A 19,872-nucleotide genomic window follows, 5' to 3' on the forward strand; every position below is an offset into this window, starting at 1 on the left:
CGCATTCATATTGAGTGGCATTTTTGGCTAGGGTCAAGTGGTCGCATTCTTTTGGAGACGCATTAATTTCATGATTTACAGTATATGTGCGATAGCTCAATCATATTTAGCACTGGAAAATGGGGTTGATGTGGCAAAGGTGGAACAAGACTTTGATAAAAAGGCTAGTGGACGCTCTTCCCTCGGGATGATGAGGCCAAGCAGATACAGATGGATAACAAAAATAGCAAGACACTAGGTTCATTCTAGTCATACTAGTGTTAGAGTTTTATTGTTAGAGTGTTTTTTCGTACAGTAGAACGCTAATGTGAACATGGGAAGTTCAAAAGACCGACCTCATTCATTTCTCTAAAGTTTGGAGGTTGCCCATCATTGTTATTGACCAGTAGTCGGCACAGAGTTGCACTTTGGTCAGTACACTTGATACAGATTGTCAAATTCTCACACAGGTTTCGGTTTCAGAAGTTGCAACTGAAAATCCGGGTTAGAATAGGTCTTTAGCCACCCATGCTTGCTGTAAAAGGCGACTAACGGGATCGGGTGGTCAGACTTGTCTGGTCCAATTTATTTTTACATATTGTCGTCATGACGCTGGAATATTGCTGAGTGCGGCGATGAACAACAAACACAGAGTGGCACTTTGGTCAGTACACTTGATACAGATGGTCCAATTCTTACACAGAAGAGAAGTAACCAATAGGCAACCCGCAACTAGCACAAATTCTACTCTACCCAATTGGGCGTGAAATAACCACAACGGGTGGGTGGGTTGTGTGTGGATATTTTAAAAAAATGTAGGAGAAATAGTCTGACATGGTTTTTAAAGATTCTCAAACTCCAGTTTGTGTTACATTTGATGGCTCACATTATAGGGGGTTGGTTGGCTGGTTTGGTTTGGTCTTTGTCCTCCCCCCCCCCCCCCCCCCACACACACACCCTGCCTCCCAATTTATTTTGTTTAAATGACCAGTCCCTTAATAATGTAAATATTTGAAAAATAGAACTGAATCATTTTTTCATGTTCCCCCAACTCCATATGGATTTGATATGTTTTGGTGACACCCTCTTTTGCTGTGTCATTTTTTATGACCCCACTTAATCCCACCCCACCCCCCACCCCCCCACCCCCCACCCTCCTATAATAAATGACCAGTCTCTGATTGGATTACCTTCCAATCTTACCTGTGTGTCAACCTGGACTGGAACTGTTCAACCACAAGCATTGTACCCCTTTGGGGATGATTAACACTGTTTATTGCAGGGATGTGAAATCTCTGCGGAAACGCGGAAAATCGCGTTTTTTAAAACAGTAATGCCTCGGAAAAAATCATCTTCCGCGTAAAAATTAAATAATTTTTTTGAAAAAAACCCCTCCGAAAAATATGATCGAAAACCGGACAACCATCGCTAATTGTCATGTTTTCGATCACAGCTTTCAGCAGCATAGGTTTTCGGACATCATACGTTTTCTATCACGAATACTTGCACTATAACGTGGGGTGTGGCGTCACACGGAAATTGTAAATACTCAGAGTCAGCTGATGGCTTGTTATCCCCCGCCGCGCGAAAGCGCGAAGCGGGGGATATAGTATTCACGACCGTCCGTACGTCCGTCCGTCCGTCCGTCCGTCCGTCCGTCCGTACGTCCCACCTGTTTGTTGCCGCGATATCTCAAGAACTAAACACTGGATTGTCTTCATATTTGGAACTATGGTGTATATACAGACTCCGCAGACACCAGTCGGTTTTGGTGACCTTGATCCCATTTTCAAGGTCACAGCAGACAAATCTGCTTTTAGAGTTGGAAAACGGTGTTGCCGCGATATCTCAAGAACTAAACACTGGATTGTCTTCATATTTGGAACTATGGTGTATATACAGACTCCGCAGACACCAGTCGGTTTTGGTGACCTTGATCCCATTTTCAAGGTCACAGCAGACAAATCTGCTTTTGGAGTTGGAAAACGGTGTTGCCGCGATATCTCAAGAACTAAACACTGGATTGTCTTCATATTTGGAACTATAGTGTATATACAGACACCGCAGACACCAGTCGGTTTTGGTGACCTTGACCCCATTTTCAAGGTCACAGCAGGCAAATCTGCTTTTGGAGTTGGAAAACGGTGTTGCCGCGATATCTCAAGAACTAAACACTGGATTGTCTTCATATTTGGAACTATAGTGTATATACAGACTCCGCAGACACCAGTCGGTTTTGGTGACCTTGATCCCATTTTCAAGGTCACAGCAGGCAAATCTGCTTTTAGAGTTGGAAAACGGTGTTGCCGCGATATCTCAAGAACTAAACCTCTCGATTGTCTTCATATTTGGAACTATGGTGTTTATACAGACACCGCAGACACCAGTCGGTTTTGGTGACCTTGACCCCATTTTCAAGGTCACAGCAGGCAAATCTGTTTTTGGAGTTGGAAAACGGTGTTGCCACAATATCTCAAGAACTAATCGCTAGATTGTCTTCATATTTGGTACTATGGTGTATATGGCGGGGGATATTTCGTCACTCTGTGACAAATACTTGTTTTAAAGATAAAGTTGTTTTTTAGCCTGTAAGTGAAGGAGATGTTTTACAGTTGTTCATGTGATTAGCGAGAAAACTATGAATGTTTCTTCAGCGTCCAAAACCCCATAACATGGGGATATATGTTGTATTAATGTCTTATGTTTGCAATGGAGTTTTGTTTTTTTCATGAAAAGGTATGTACAAGGTAATTTTTTTTCAATATGCTTCAACATGGGGAAAGGGTCAGACATTGCACGCTTGTGACAGTTGTCCTTGTGTCTGGGGGATGGGGGTTGAAGTTTATGGCAGTATTGCTCCCAGACCTGGCGGGAAGCCAGGGGCGCGAAAGACATGCCCGATTTTTTAAAAGTACTGATTTAACTTAGAAATTTTACTGCATCTGCCATCTTGTTTATTTGACTTATTGACTTTTGCCATTGACTTATTACATTTCTTGGTGTGAATGTTGTCCAAACTGCACGAAATTGCTTACAATGCAATCAAATGTTTAAAAAATGGGACCCCCCTAGACTTTTTTCGGGAAAACCTGCTCACATCCCTGTTATTGTGCTGTTTGCAATTCCTTGTGTCTACTTGTCAAGAAAACAAACAAAGTGAATTAGCTGTTGATAAACATGTCATCAATGTGACTCTTGTTTGTTTTCATACCTCTTGGAGAAGTATTGTGTTGTTTTGATAAACCTTTCCGTTTGGGTATGCCTTGTACGTACAGTGAGTCATTTTACTTGGCACCAAATACTTGAGGGAGGGTTGCATTTCTTAGGATTACATCCTGGGTCGTCTAATTTTTAGAGCTTCACTGTGCCTGGGTTGTCTAACTAGCAAAGTCACTCATCCCTGACTATAAGTGGATTGTCTAATAGTTCCTGTTGACCTGTTTTAAAACATAAGACGAAGCGGGGTTGATACCTTTCTTAGAGGTTGAGAAGGTTGTGAGTTTTATCTGCTGTCTACAATCTCATCTGACTGCATGTAGCTTATTTTGTTCATTATTCAAAGCTATACCACTCACAAAACAGGCACACTTTCCTGAAGAGCAGACACAGCCTCTTTTGAAAAGGAGAAGTTGCAATCATTAATGCTTAGAATATCTTATGTTTTCCAATTAAAAGTATTGTTCTACATGTTGAGATGTCACTGAGATAGTTACATGCAAATTCTGAAGTCACCTGACCAGAAACATTGAACATTATTGTTTAAAATGTTTAAGCTTTTGTAGACTTGACAAAGTATTGATAACCCAAGGCGGATCCTTTTATCTTGCCAATGGCTGAAGTAATGCAAGTTATGACAGGTTTTACTGATCTAAATTATCTAAGGATGTTTTTGTTTTCAGACAGCCCATTATATATCTCATGACTGCACCTAAGCTACTGTTTGGCACAGATTATTTGTATTTACAGCCATATAGTAGTGCCATTGAGTGAGTGCATGAGTGGTTGCTGTTAAAAGAAACAATCAGCTCTTTCACAGCAACCTGCAGGGTTTGAAATTAACTAAGTCCGCTAGTCCGAGACTGGTAACATTCAGAAAGGACTATTAACATTTCCTTGTGGTCGCCCACCTTTACCATCAGGTAGATGGTAGCTCTGTAATTGATCATTGTTGCAGACTTATGAAAATAAAAATAAATTTCTAACCCTGACCTATGGCAAAAGGTGAGACCTGTTCAGGGGGCAGGCGAGCGCTAGATTTCACATGCTCGCTGTTGAACACGGACTATCGCACACATTTACTCGGGGCCAAGCTTGGGAGGTAGTTTGCTGGGTAATCCAAGATCGCATTGCACATTGTACAAAGGTTTGTCTTTGACTTGAATCGAACTGATGTCTAATTTGGAGATAAACATACTGTGTTTTCAATGTAGAGCTAGGTTACCTGTAGATTTAACCCCGCTAAATTGAATTTGGAACCGAACGCGCAGCGTGAGGTTTCAAATGTTAAATTTTTAGCGCGGTTAAATCTACAGGTAACCTAGCTCTACATTGAAAACACAGTATGTTTATCTCCATTCTACCATGACCATGATGACTAAATAAAACGCGAACTCTTTGGTGTTAGCAAATATACTGAGTGAAGCGGCATGGGTTGAGTTCAGTGTTTTGAGTGGGTTATCGATCTGAATTGCGGAATCACCGAACAAAATATGGTGCTGTATATACGCAAGCAGTTTGTTTACACCGTAATACTTCGCTCGAACAAAGATATGACGTCACAGTCGTATATAGAAAAGCGCCAAAATTCAAAGCTCTCTGTTGTCTCCAAAACGTAAATACATTCCCTTTGTTGATTTCTGTCCTATTTTTCTGCACGAAATGTATTGCCACACTTCCTTTGAATATTGTAGTAACCGCATCTGTGCATTTTGTAACCTGTAATTGTAGATATAATTATTTAAATGTGCCTACCGACAATGACTGAAAATAGTACTATTCTATCAATTTTAGCTTCCGCGGTGATGCGGCCGTCAAACCAGCTGTTTCAATCAGAGGGGGTTTATTGTGATTTAATAGCCTCTGATTGACCAATCAGAATCGAGTAAATTCCAAATTCATGGTAGAATGAATTATCTTTTAGGGTAGATCTACCATTCAAAAACTTCATTGCATTTTCAATATATTCATCCGGGTAGAGAATAAGTCTTCGGCATCCCATGTTGGCCGTAAGAGGCAACTATGCTTGACGCGTGGTCAGGCTTGATCGCTGACTTGGTTGTAGCATGTCATCAGATGGATGCTCATGATGTCAATCACTGGATTGTCTGGTCCGTACTTGATTATTTACAGGCTGTCATATAGTTGTAATGCTGCTGAGTGTGGCGTTAAACAACAAACAAACAAACAAAGAACTATTTTAAATATCAAAAATATACACTTCAATCGAGCCTGTAAGTCCAGCCTAGTTTTTTAGTGGTTGCTTTTCATGCCACAAGTTACCCCCTATTTTTGTTTACTGTAGGCTCAGTTTCAAACAAACCGTTAGTCAGTCATAAGACACTGCTATAGCCAGTATAGTGTTATGAGCTGAAGCAGGATCACATGGGGTACTGTGGGTTGTATGCGTCCTGCGTTAAGTTTTATAACATGACTGGTTGTGAGTGGTATTAAACCCAACTAGGGACACATAAAACCCCATGTACCCCGAGTGATCCTGCTACAACAAATTTGTCTTACCGACATGTTTCATTTGACATTGCAAAAGAATTAAAACAAATTCAAAATTGATAGAAAATATCTGTTCCATTGACGCAGGGTTTAGCTTGTGCTTTCATTGACTCGAAGTTTCAAAGCGGGGTATAAGGGATTTATTCTGCCTCTCAGAAATCTATGTGCAACTGGTCTTACTTGTGGCAGGGTATAAAGGATTTATTCACCCACTGAGAAATTGATTTCCCCCCAAGGCTGGTTACATATTTTATCAAGATTATGTCAACCAATCAGATCTCATCATTCTGACCCCAGTCGTCTAGGGCGCCACGATTCGCTGTGCAGAGTTGCGTCCCTTGGGCACGCCAGAAACCTATGATTGTGGGTTTGAATCCCAGTTCGCCCCGATTATGTTTCTAGGTTTGTCAGCACCATACCCATGCTCATGGGTTTCACCGAAGTGGTAAACGTCTGAGACCTGCATCACTTCGGGCTTTCTTCCCACATTAAGCTGACACGGCGTGATATAACTGGAATACTGTTAAAAGCGGCGTTAAACCCAACTCACTCACTTATCACTCTGACATGGAGGTATGATTAGATATGTATCAAGATCACGTGGACCAATCAGGTCTCATCATTCTGACATGGAGGTTTAAATTCATCAACACCCTCAGAATGTAATGGATTTCCTGTATGAGAACTGGATTGTTTTCTGCCATATCAGCAGGCGTCTCAGGATTAGAAATAATATACAGAAAACAGATGGTCCGTCTCGAAAATACTTCACAGAAATACATTATGAATCACTGGGAACCTGATTTTGATGAAGGAAATAAGATACACAATATAATAAATACAAAACACATGGTCAGTCTCCAAAATACTTCACAGAAATACATTGTGAATCACTGGGAACCTGATTTTGATGAAAGACAAGCTGTTACTGGACACAATTTAATAATTTTCCCACCAAGCCATGATGTCTGAGGGTGTTCCCAGGTAGCATGGACCCCCGCTGACACTGTTGTTTCTTACACACAGCTAATTTCCATTAATCTTGCACAAATGTTCAGAAAATATGGGGGCGGTCGGGTAGCCTAGTGGTTGAAGCGTTAGAACGTCACGCCGAAGACCCGGGTTCGATTCCCGACATGGGTACAATGTGTGAAGCCCATTTTTGGTGTCCCCCGCCGTGATATTGCTGGAATATTGCTATTGAAAACAGCGTAAAACCATACTCACTCACTCACTCACTCAGAAAATATGCCTTTATTTGCACAAATGTTCAGAAAATATGCCTTTATTTGCAGAAATGTAGTACAGTAAACTATGGTTATAACAAACTCAAAGGGACCACTAATTTTAGTTTGTTATAACCGCTGTTTGTTATAAGCATATGTACAGCATATACACTGCAAATGTCCAGGTAAATAAAAACAAGTTTGTTGTTTCTGCCAGTTGGTTATAAGTGAGTTCGTCTTAAACATAGCTTACTGTATTTAGATTTAGGCATGTTTGGCAAAACTTCTTATTATATTAATAAAACATGCTGATTGAAAAAAACATTTTTGAACACATTTTTACATATTTTTGTTAAATGATCATGATGATATTCAGACTGACTCATACAAGTTAAATTTTAATAAAAAAAATTTTAAAAAGGGAAATAAAAACAAAACGTGCAGTGAACTATAGGATGATGCGAGTGCCCGAGAACCAAGACTATTATTTTTTTAAGCCCAAGTTAAAATTTGTATTTTGATATATTATATTCATCAAACCAAAATGAATTGAAAATGAATAAGTGCTATTTACAATTGAGTATAGAGCATATCGAGTAGCGATGCTTACGATAGTAAACCATGATAAACAGAAGTTACCGTTTACATTGGGCATAACATTAGTCACTCTAATATCTGTAACATTCATACAGCTGTCATTGGCTGGCTCATATGACTGATTTTCAATTCCAAAATGTAACACTTTACTGAAATAGGATCATGGAAGTCAGTAATTGTATCTTGACGTATGGATGCATGTCATGTCAAAGTGTTATGTTAACACAGGAATAACCTTTGTGTTAGATAACATAGAGATATATACATCTGTTTTCCGATTTCAAAATTGTCCTACTTTGGATTAAACACATTAAATGATTTGGATTAAATAGCATCAAATATTACTGTGGGGGATAATTTTTCAAAAAATTTCTTTTTGAAATATGTCACTTTGAATTCTCAAGTGGGAAGAAGGCCAAATAACATTTTAGAGCTTGTCTTTTTGCCGAGCAAAAATTTGTTCAGCTGGTAATTTAAGCATTACTGTTTTAATTGCTTTAGGCATTTAGCCAAAAAAGGCAGAAAACTTTCTAACAATTTCCTGTTCTTTGTGTACTCTGGACTCCCTAGAAACAGAACTAACAAGATCTCTCTCACGATGAGTTTTTCTTACGTAAAATATTGAAGCTTATTTCTAACATAACAAACAAGTGCTTTTTTACGTTCTTGAAGCAACTGGGTATTTTGAAACCGTGAGCCTGGATTAGCTTGACTTGGGAAACAACCACTTGCCAGTGTAGCTATTTCTGTCATGACTAGCTGCACACAAGGAAGTGGTTTTTGTGGTCTTCAGGGGAGTGTTGGCAACAGTGTCATGGAACAATTACTTCTAACAGCTGGCACAAGTTGTTGATGTCACTTGACCTTTACCTTGCTTGTTCTCTGGATAGAGACAGTTGTTTATAATTATGGACTTGTTGACGATCAGATATTTGTTTGATGTGGATTCCCTGAATATAATGCTCAGGTTGAACATGTTGAACATGTTTATCGGTTCCTTTTTTCAATTAATTTGCGAAGAAACGAGAAGCAGGTGCCGCAGTAGATTTTGTAGCCTCCTCCTGGTCAATTCCTATCAAGCTTACCATGCTTACTACAGTAATAAGATTAACGAAAGGACTATCAGCCTCCTCATATATCAATGCATTGAAAGAATATTAATAATGGAAACAGTGTCAACCCCATCTTCACTGATACTACAGTTTCTAAATGCCCCTTTAAGAAGTATTACAGGGTACGATTTATGGAACTTGATTTAACTTGCACCAGGTGCATGTTGACATGAAAACCTAGCTGCATCAGACAAAACCAGGTTGCAACTTGTCCCATATATTTATGGAAATAAATAATATCTGAGATCTTTGATTTTTGCAGTACAGTACTTGACCCGTGAAGATCCGGGGTAGAATAGGTCTTCAGCAACCCATGCTTGCTGTAAAAGGCGACTATGCTTGTCGTAAAAGGTGACTAATGGGATCGGGTGGTCAGGCTTGCTGACTTGGTTGATACATGCCATCGATCCCAATTGCGTGGATCGATGCTCATGATATCAATCACTGGATTGTCTGGTCCAGACTCGATTATTTACAGACCGCCGTCATAAAGCTGGAATATTGCTGAGTGCGGCTTTAAACAACAAACCAACCAACCAACCAGTACAGTACTTAAGTGACAATGTCATCAGTGGCAACCTTGATATAATGCATACTTGGATAATCTTAACATGATTCAGTGGTCAACTTCAGTGATAGATGAAGCTACAGTAATGTACATAATCTTGAAGTACCCACAGTTTGATGACATCAAGCCCAAGAAAGCATGACAATTTACACACAATACAGGGATTTGTGATGCAGTATGGTGAATAGAGCTTAGAGGTATGGAGAGTGTTCAAGAATCAATGCTGTGTGGCCAATTAGGGGTTAGTAAAGACACAAATTTTAAATCATTTGACATGCACTTGGTGCATGTTGGCATAAATATTAGGTTGTGTTTATCAGTAATAGGTTGCACTGATGCATGTTATATATAGCTAAATCCCTGTATTAAGATTGTAAATATAAGCTTTGCTACACGTTAATGAAAGAATGTTAATAACAGAACGCTGTGGGTGTTCCTGAGTTGTTTACAAGTCTTTGGCACCGAAGCATGAGATGGCGTCCTTGGAAAATATACCAAGTGAGATGGTTGCTTCTTTCGTCATGGCGCAGTGAGTTTCACTTCTTCGCCTGGCATCCCTTTATTAGGTGATAGACAACGTGGTTGGAGGGATTAAGGAGAAACTTTGGAGGTGTATTGGTTTGTTTATAATTTGTTGATGCTACTACCTACATTAAAAAGTTCTATATGTCATGACTCAATTTTGTACTGCCTCTTTTAGGAGATTCTCTGTCATGGTTTATGTGTTTTTCTATTTTAAAAAAATTTAAATTAGAATTGTGTTGTGACTGAGTCATCATCATTGGCAGAAGTTCATTGCCTGTAGTTGCCAAGTGGGTGTCAAATATCTTCTCAAACTTTTTGAGGACAGGCAATTCAATTTCATGCGAACCCCTGACTATATGTGTATTTGATGGTGAACCTGTTAATTATGTCTGCTGAACTTGAATCATTTCTTAATAATCATGATAATAGCCTAGCATATCAGTGAGTGAGTGAGTGAGTGAGTTGGGTTTGACACCGCTTTTAACAGTATTGCAGTTATATCATGGCGTGTCAGCTTAATGTGGGAGGAAAGCCCGAAGTGATGCAGGTTACAGACGTTTACCACTTCGATGAAACCCACGAGCATGGGTATGGTGCTGACAAACCTAGAAACATAATCAGGGCGAACTGGGATTCGAACCCACAATCAGAGGTTTCTGGCGTGCCCAAGGGACGCAACTCTGCACAGCGACCTAGCATATCAAGTGCACTTAGACCTCTAAACTGTTTTCTTTGGTTTTAACCACTCTATATATCACATTACTGACCCATACTACCTTACGCCCCACTCAACCGGGATATTCTTAATATTGTCCCTCTTGACAGGAAAAATATGTTCCTCTGTCAATGAACATTCTGTACAGTGTTCCTAAATAGTTGTTTACATGCCAGCTCTTCAGATTAGGAACACTTTACAGAATAATCTGTCGGAGAGATGAACATATTAAAGCCCTATCGAATGAAGAATAAAATGTTTTCAAAGTTTATTATAGGAGCATTTTTTCTCGTGATGTACACTATTTTCATGTAATATTGAAATGGAACATGATCGGTCAACTTTTACTGAAGTCAGGTGGACATCGTCTCAGGTTTTCGCCTCCTTTGTAACCGTTCCGCTTCACTGCATGTTGGCATTGGATATTATATCTAAAGCTACCATACATTGTATGTCCGCTTGTAGCAACGTACCACCTCACTGTGGTACCCTGGAAGCAAATGGATGTACATAGTTTCAATTTGTAAAGATTCCTAAGTATGTATTCTAAAATTCAAATTTTGAAATACAAATACTAAAATCCTGATATTTTGGTTTAGATATGTAATTTTCTAAACTTTTTAAAATGTACAGTCCTCATGACAAAGGAAAACTAAAATAAGTTCAAATTAAAGATTGACGATGACAAAATGTTTTGCAATCCTAAGTAACAAACTGTTTACAATTGGAAATGACTAAATATCCCAATTTTAATATAAAGAGTGAAAATGTTAAAGTTACAGTTAACACAAGTATAGACATGGAACAAATGCAGGCCATATCGATACAACATTAATTTCATTTTCAATCACATGTAACATAATGGACAAAACCGAAGTGTGTTATCAATGCTGGTTCTTCTCCCTATATAATGCATGATTTCCAATTCACCAATCCTTGATTAAGTAAGCATATGTCTAGTTTCTCTTCATAATATATTTGATAAAAATGGCTCTAATGTTACACCTTAGAAGATGTCACCAAAGGTGATCCTTTAGCCCATGCATTCATATAAGTTGTAGCAAGATCACATGGGGGACATGGGGTTTTATGCATCCTGTGTTAGGTTTTATACCGTGAGCCGGGGGTGAGTTGTATGAAACCTAACGAATGTACCCCTCGTGATCCTGCTACAACAAATTTATCTTACCGACATGTTATAATATGACATTGTTAAATAATTTTTAAAAATTCAAAATTGATAGAAAACAGCTGTTCGATTGAGCTGAGGTTAGCTTGTGCTATGTCATGTAACTTCCATTGACTCGGGGGAAAAGTTAGCCACCTTTTGGCTTTGAAGAGGGGTATAAGGGATTTATTCTGCCTCTCAGAAATCCATGTGCAGCCCGACTTCCTCATGGCGGGGTATAAGAGATTTATTCCTCCGCTGGGAAATTTATTCCCTTCCAAGGTTGGATACACAGTATTTTATCAAGATCATGTGGACCAATCAGGTCTCATCATTTGGACATGGGGGTATGATAATACTTCTCATTAAAGAAAAATGAATTCAGTCAAGAGGCAAATTAAAAAAACATGTCATCAGGATTGATATGAGGTTAATAAAGAATACACAGAATAACATATTTTCCATCAAACACATATGTTTGAAATCTTTTAATATATTTTGCCTTGACTCATCTGTACTACAAGGGGGCACGGGTGGCCCAGTCGTGTAAGGCGCTGCGATTCGCTATGCAGAGTTGCATCCCCTGGGCACACCAGAAACCTATGATTGTGGGCTCGAATCCTGGTTCGCCCCGATTATGTTTCTAGGTTTGTCAGCCCCATACCCGTGCTCGTGGGTTTCACTGAAGTGGTAAACATCTGAGACCTGCATCACTTTGGGCTTTCCTCCCACATTAAGCTGACATGCCGTGATATAACTGGAATGATGTTAAAAGCAGCGTTAAACCCCAACTCACTCACTCACACTGTACTACAAGAACCACAATGGGATGTCTGTTCGTAACTAAAGCATAGAGATATTGCAATGAAAAAGTAAATTGGGCTATTTCTTAAAAGTATTCAAATATAAAAGTCCTTGATTTTACCAACCATGAACCATTTTTGCTGATAGAACATAAGTCTTGTCTTCAAGGTCTTGGAGGAGTCTCATGCCAGTGCTGGTGACCGTCATAGCGCTGTTGAGATCGGTCTGACCGGGTCAGTACAGTACCCAATATAAGCCCTGTTTACCCAGGGGATAGGGGGGCAGATAAACCGATCACATTTGCTGGTTGCTTGGTAAATGCTCAGCATGTACATACACATGGTAGCTAGCTATTTTCAGTTTACGTTTTCTCTCACGGTCCAAGATCGGAGTTTTGTTTGTCTTAATGGCCTTTGAATTCTAATGTAATTGCCAAATCACAGCACCTTGTAAATACAAAGTATTACACTATCTCTTTTACTTTAAGTCATTATTGATTCAGAAATTATGATCACGGTTACTCTTGTGTATGTAATTAAGTATACAGAAAGAGGTCCCCCCTGGGTAGTTGTGGCGCTGGTCTCGTCTCAGGACACACATGATACAGACACTAACATTGCTGGCAGACCTTTATTTGCTGGTCGCTTAATAAGATGGTAACATTTGCCATATGAAAACACCATTCTTTAGACAAGATAGACACAATTTTATTGATAACAACTTCTTTAATACTGTGAAAAGCAACGTTTCGGTACAGATCCTTATACTGTTGTCAAGCAAGACTGGTATAAGGTATAAGGATCTATACAGAAACGTCGCTTTTCACAGTATTAAAGAAGTCGTTATCCATAAAATTGTGTCTATCTTGTCATCCGTCAGCTTCTAAGTAATGCCTATCAAACAATTTAAACCATTCTTTAGTTTTTAACCCCAAAACATTAATTGGCTGAGACAATTCTAATTTGATACATGAAGTCCATTTAAATAGTTTTAAGCCAGTAAATACCTTTTCAAACCAATGTGCCTTTTAAATGAGATGTGTATTCAATATGTTATGGATATTTGTTCACATTAGTGTTTCTGAAGCCACATTAGAAGCAAGTGTTAGATGAAAAATGAAGACAAGAATATGCAGGTGTCTAATACCACATGAATATCAGCCTGCTAAGTGTGTTGTGGAATGAAATTGATGAAAGCAGCTAACTTAATGAGGAATTGGGAACACATTAAACGCGTAAGGGAGGTTGCACTTCTAATCAATGATTAAGCCAAGTAATTCCGTGAAGAATATTAAAAACCGAGATTGTTTTCCAAGACACTGCATGGCATTTTCCATTCATTGAGAGCCGGAAATGGTTATGGCAGATGTATAGTGATTCAGTGAGAACTATGTCTATTTTTGTTTCATGATCGTGGCTAGTTTATTGAAGGGCTTAAATTTCAATATCTGTGGTGCTGCCAGGTGCATACAGGTACCAATCTTCACCTGCCAAGACAGCTCAAGAACAGGATTAACCTGACCATCATCGATGTGTGTTGTTGTGATTACAGGCCAATTCTATTTGCAGGACAGATGATGGAAACTAAGACAATATTTACACTTGGAGACCTGTCATGATTTCCATTGTCCTTTATTGGTTTTTCATAGCTGATATGCATGTGCTTGGTAATTTTACAGACTGGCGTGCCGAGGATTGATTGTTCTTGAAAAAAGATGCCTTATTTTGACATAAAGTGCAATAGATCATAATGCGCATTTCATGAAGGTATCATTATTTTCCATTACTGACTTAATGTAAGAACTGGATATCGTTGTTATTCATGAGAGCAGATAATAACAATAACTGCCGTTTGGCAGCCATATTGAAAATGTAATTTGGGCCAAATGCTCATCGTTTATGTGTAATTTGATATCCAGGTAGTTTGTCATGTATGTGGTATGTAAAACGTATGTTAAGGGTTAGATATGGTGACTAGTCCATTGGTCCTGATACTAGTGAAAATCAATAAGGACTAGTTGTCTTTCAGAAACTTGTGGGTTAGTATTCTGACTGTTGGTTCTCCTTTGGCCCAGCAGTAGAAACTAACATTTTGAGTCCACTAGTCCTTATTGTGATAACATGTAGCAAAACCCTAAAAAATGGCAAATTTCTGCTCTTCCTTATGATACCTTATCTATTGGGCAGTTTGGCAAAGACTACAGGACCAGTGCCAATTACTATTGCTGCCTTTAACCATTGATCTTCATGTATCTCGTTAAGATGAATAGGTTTTTACAGCTTAGTCTAAACACTTGTTTAATTATGCTGAAATTAAGTGTAATTAATAATGTTTTACAGAATTCAGATCCAAAAGTACATATGGCTACATAATGACCAGTGGCAGCCATATTGAAAGTGTCATTTTAAAAAAAATGGCTCTTTACTCAGTTGTCTCTGCAAGTACAATATATGATTTCCTTCTTATTGACACTCTGTACTGAGCGACCGACCATTTGATATTCTGGACAGGGAGGAGGGGTGTGACTGGGATTTTGTGATGAGACCAATATGTTTTCAGCTACAGATGTATATTTTTTCATGGAGACTATGAGCCAAAATATATTTTTGTAAAAAACAAAATGGCATATGGCTACCATTGTGACAAGACATCCTATGCTCTATGAGGCATGATTATTTGTGTTAAGAGTTTTCGAGGACGATTTATGTTTTTACATATAATACCATGCTTTTGCTAAAACTTCAATGGGTGAGGTCTGCATTGTGAGGAAAATTAGATGCTATTTGAAAAATGGCTGCTTTTGGTGCCATTTTGAAAATGGTATTTTTGCATGATAAAAGGTGGTGTAGAGCCTTGTTGCTTCACATTTTTCTGATTATTTAATTTTTTTACATAATACTACCTGTGCAGGTCATCAGTGCAGTCCCACCATGGAGATTCCAGGTTAGAACAGATCCCCAGCAACCTCTTTGTCATTAGAGGCAGATGGTCAGACTCGTTGACTTGGTTGATGCATGTCATCTTGCCCTGAAGGTGTACATCGTTGCTCATAATATCAATCACTGGATTGTCTGGTGCAGACTAAATTATTACAAGCCACTGTTATATAGCTGGCATATTGCTTTGTGTGGCATTAAACAACAAACAAAGAATCGTAAGTGCAGTACCGGGGATAGGGGCTCAAGTAGGCATGCGGAGACTGCAGGCTGCACTTCTAGCAACATGCCACTCTGTCAGCAATGTTCCACATAATTAACGTTCTTCTTCTCTTTATGACCATTTTTTTTCAAAATTCAGCTAATTATGTAATGCAACAAGTGTTTGGATTCTGTAAGTTTATACTTTTGTGCTTATTACTGAGGTGAACTTTTTTTCCTTTTTGGCAACAGATCAGAAAGAGATAACGTTAAGCACAATTCCTCAGAGAATTTGAAATTTTCTTCATCATCTTCAAACATATGGGGGTCACGGGTGGTCCAGTCGTCTAAGGTGCCGCGATTCGCTGTGCAGAGTTGCGTCCCTTGGACACGCCAGAAACCTATGATTGTGGGTTTAAATCCCGGCTTGCCCAGATTATGTTTCTTGGTTTGTCAGCACCATACCCGTGCTCGTGGGTTTCACCGAAGTGGTAAACGTCTGAGACCTGCATCACTTCGGGCTTTCCTCCCACATTAAGCTGACACGCCGTGATATAACTGGAATACTGTTAAAAGCGGCGTTAAACCCAACTCACTCACTCATACATATAATTGAAACAAACATGTAGGTCAAAGTTGTCTTTTAGGATCAGCGTATCTGTCAGGGCTCCAGATAACTTTTCAGCATCAGGAGTACATACTCATTATTATTTTAATACAGGAGTACTTGCAAAAACTAAAGAGTCCACTCAGAGTACTGAATGGAAGTTAAGGATAGAATCTTGTATTTTATTTTAGATGGGCACCACAGCATAGCTACTTTCGTGTGAACTGGTCAATAAACAATAAATAATACTTTTTTCATTGTTTTAGGGTATTCAATATTTTGTTTATTTATTATTATTAATTTTTTTTTTGGGGGGGGGGCGGATTTGAATATCATAAGCAGAATTGACATGATTTACCATGTAAATTGTATTTCCTGTTCTGCTAGGCATTGTTTTATTTGCAGAGATTCAGATTACTCTGTGTATTGTCTTGTAAACGATGCTTGAAGCCGCAATCAACGGTACACACGTATCTGATTGCTTTCCCACCTTACATCCCCCACCCAGTTTGTCGCCCCTCCTCTTTTCATTTATCATACTGTCTTTGTGCATTTGTCATTTTTTCAGTGAGCGTTTATTTCAGGTACAGCTTTTGTACATGTCAATTCACCAGCATGTATGTCAGTAAAATGGTTTCAACACTCCTTGTATATGTGAATGATGTTTGTTTGTTTGTTTGTTTGTTTGTTTGTTGTTTAACGCTGCACTGAGCAATATTACAGCTTTTGACAACAGTCGAATCGAATATAGGATTTGAGTCTGGACCAGACAATCCACTGATTAACATCATGAGCATGGATCCATGCAATTGGGATTGATGACAGGCATCAACCAAGTCAGCAAGCCTGACCACCCGATCCCGTTAGTTGCCTCTTACGACAAGCATAGTCGCCTTTTACAGCAAGCATGGGTTGCTGAAGACCTATTCTACACCGGATCTTCACGGGTCGATTTGAATAAGTAAACAGTCGACAGGGGATGTGCTTTACAAGATTTACTGATCCCGCAATAATATAGATCCCGCGATAATATTGTCACACCCTGGATAATCGAGGATGAGGGGTACCTTTATATATAAACTTCTAAACTTGCTGAATTTATGGATCTTTTGTATGTTCAAAAATGGTGTATGTGCACCTCTGCACCCCTCACACATGGATCTGCATGTATTTCTAACTATTTAACATGAGCTGACACTTCCTTTTGTCAAACCAGTTGTATTGAAGTGTGTTGTAGTGCACATTACAGGGTTTAGAACTCGGTTTCAATCCATTACTTTTAGCAACATGACATTTTAATCAATTATGTTCAATGCACAGTTTATAGGAGAGAGCCATACATAAACTGAAGCTTAAGACAGATTTAGTTTGTCTCTGACCTTTGGGGCCAATGTTATTAGTTGGAGCCAGTCAGTGACATCTGGAGGGGCCCCAGGGTCTGATGCCCTGTTGATAAGAGATACAGCTGTACAGAGAGAGGCGAGTGTCTTGACAAGACGGTGTAGTCCTGCTCCAGTAGACATCATCTGTTTTCACACACACAATCACAATGTTGAGCACTGAGTTAGTCCATGCCTGAAAGAGACTTGCTCTGTTTTATTTTGATTTTATTCTTTTGATGGACAGGAAACAGGTGGATAATTGTTTTTTTTCAGTTTTAATTAACGTTATATAGATTTTCCCCAAGGTGATGCAGGATACAGAGTGGTTATAAATGTTGTTCAAACGAAGAAAATATACACATTAAAATATTACACAAGGATTGAGGATATCTGTGTTCATGTTTTTGGAACGGCAAGCCATGTCATTCTTGTTTTATTTTTTCGCAAACCGGTTTTGAAATAAGGTCTTGTTGAAATAAGTATGTTTATTCAATTGCATATTATTCAAACACAGAATGTGTATTTTACAAATAAATTTGTGAACGGTTTACTGGTAATATAAGAACAATATGATCTGGCCTTCATTTCCAAATTTCATGATTGCAAACTTTAGTGCAGACTTGAAGTAGTAGGTCAGTTACACTAATGGGGTATACATAACCATATGAAGATTGCAGATATTGAGATAGGCTTGATAGCTGTTTGAAGCAAATGGAATGTTAAGCTTGTTGACATGTTTAGGGCAGGATTAGACACAGTGACAAGGAGCACCTTGTTATTTTATCACAATAATAATATGCAAACACTGGTCCCAGATGAAGTGCATACAAGATAGACACGACCAATGGTATATACCCCTGGTCTTGGTGACCTTCCTACAAATCAACACTGCATGATGAACGATTGCCAGTGACAATATATCTCACCCAGTGAAATTGAGAACATGCCCGTGGCACAAATTTTCAGTGAGTCGAAATCAACAAGCATATTTAAGGCCCAGATGATTACAAGGTCAGGGCCAGGGTAAGAGTTAGAGTAAGGATTAGGGTTAGGGTTAGATTTAGGGGTACGCGGCTATTTTTTTATTTCTTGGTTTACGGATGCACCACTCTTTCAGAGTCCAAATATTGCAAAAAATAAAAATAAAAATTACTATTTACGGCGATCTTTACATTAAAAAATCTATAAAAGGTTCCAACAAAAAAAGATTTCGTTTCCTTGTCGAGTGTAAACAAAGGGAAGTCACTCTGATATATCTTGCTTGGATCCTTCTCTAATACCATCAAAGCGTGTCAACACGAAGTGCAGTGGTGACAAGTTTAATCGGCATGCTGCCAAAATGTCTTTCATGCATTTCACCATGACATGAATATTGTTATATTGCCATTTGTGCACAAGCTGTGTGCCAGGGATATAATATATCTTGAAAAATTTAGTTAACTTTTGTTACTCCAGAATATTTTTTATACCTCTCTACCTTTTTAGAACAAAAGTCAAGTAAACTAAATCCGAGAGGTTTTTTTTCTCTTTTTTCTACCTCACTTTTGAAATGAATTAAAAAAAATGTCGCCTGATAGGATTAGGGAATATTTTGACCAGGAAATGTATACCGAACCTAAAACACTAAAAGAAATGTGGCGCAACGAAATCCCAGTTGTTGAAGAGATTTCTTTGTACAAACTGTTCCATGGGAATAATTCCCCTTGAGAAAATAGTACAAAGTTTAAAGGAAGAATGTCACTACAGGAACAGGTACTCTTTAAGACTTGCACCATATTAATCAGTTTTTTATTCAGTGACTCTTGAGAGTCCCAGGCGGCCAATGGAATATACCATTGGTAGGGGATATGAACATTTCACGCTTGTTTTACTTAGGGTCCAGACTAAAGCGTTGTACAGTTAATCATTGTAAATCTGAAACTTGATGTATGTATGTTTTTGTGCAGGTGACAGGCATGGTGTATGATGTTCCTATCGAGGAGGATGATGAAGTTGTCACCATCAAGGCCTACTTTGACCCTCTCAGACAGGAGTCAATGACCAAAGACTTCAATGAGCAGGTAACCATGGTGATGGCAAAATTGTGTATGGTGTCAGTGATTGGAGGACATAATGATGTATACATAATACATACATACAAATATTTCATATGTTGTCAATAAAGATATAATGATAGAAAGTGTTGCAATAATATTTAAGAAAGTCTCTGTGGTATCATAAATGGATTTATTTATAGATAATTATAGTTTGTTATTTTTCATTGAGGATCCTATAAGCATATCACATTACTAGTTCTTAGGGATATATTATTCCACAGGATGTAAA

General features: G+C 38.6%; 1 protein-coding gene and 1 long non-coding RNA gene across 2 annotated transcripts in view; one reads left to right on the forward strand and one right to left on the reverse strand.

Moving 5' to 3' along the window:
* The window catches only part of LOC124131807 (selenoprotein N-like), a 33,226-nt gene that overhangs the window by 3,781 nt on the left and 9,573 nt on the right, over window positions 1-19,872 (forward strand). The window contains exon 3 of the mRNA XM_046495285.2: window positions 19,494-19,607. Coding sequence (XP_046351241.1) covers window positions 19,494-19,607 — 114 coding nt within the window. The remainder of the gene's footprint in view (window positions 1-19,493; window positions 19,608-19,872) is intronic.
* On the reverse strand, window positions 10,708-12,886 carry LOC125384436. The gene is made up of 2 exons (XR_007223251.1): window positions 12,547-12,886; window positions 10,708-10,939 (listed from the first exon to the last, which is right to left on the reverse strand). It is a non-coding gene; the product is annotated as an uncharacterized LOC125384436 (long non-coding RNA).

The sequence above is a fragment of the Haliotis rufescens genome, unplaced genomic scaffold (assembly GCF_023055435.1).
Source record: "Haliotis rufescens isolate VD_foot unplaced genomic scaffold, xgHalRufe1.0.p SCAF_3, whole genome shotgun sequence".
Classification (NCBI taxonomy): Eukaryota; Metazoa; Mollusca; class Gastropoda; order Lepetellida; family Haliotidae; genus Haliotis; species Haliotis rufescens.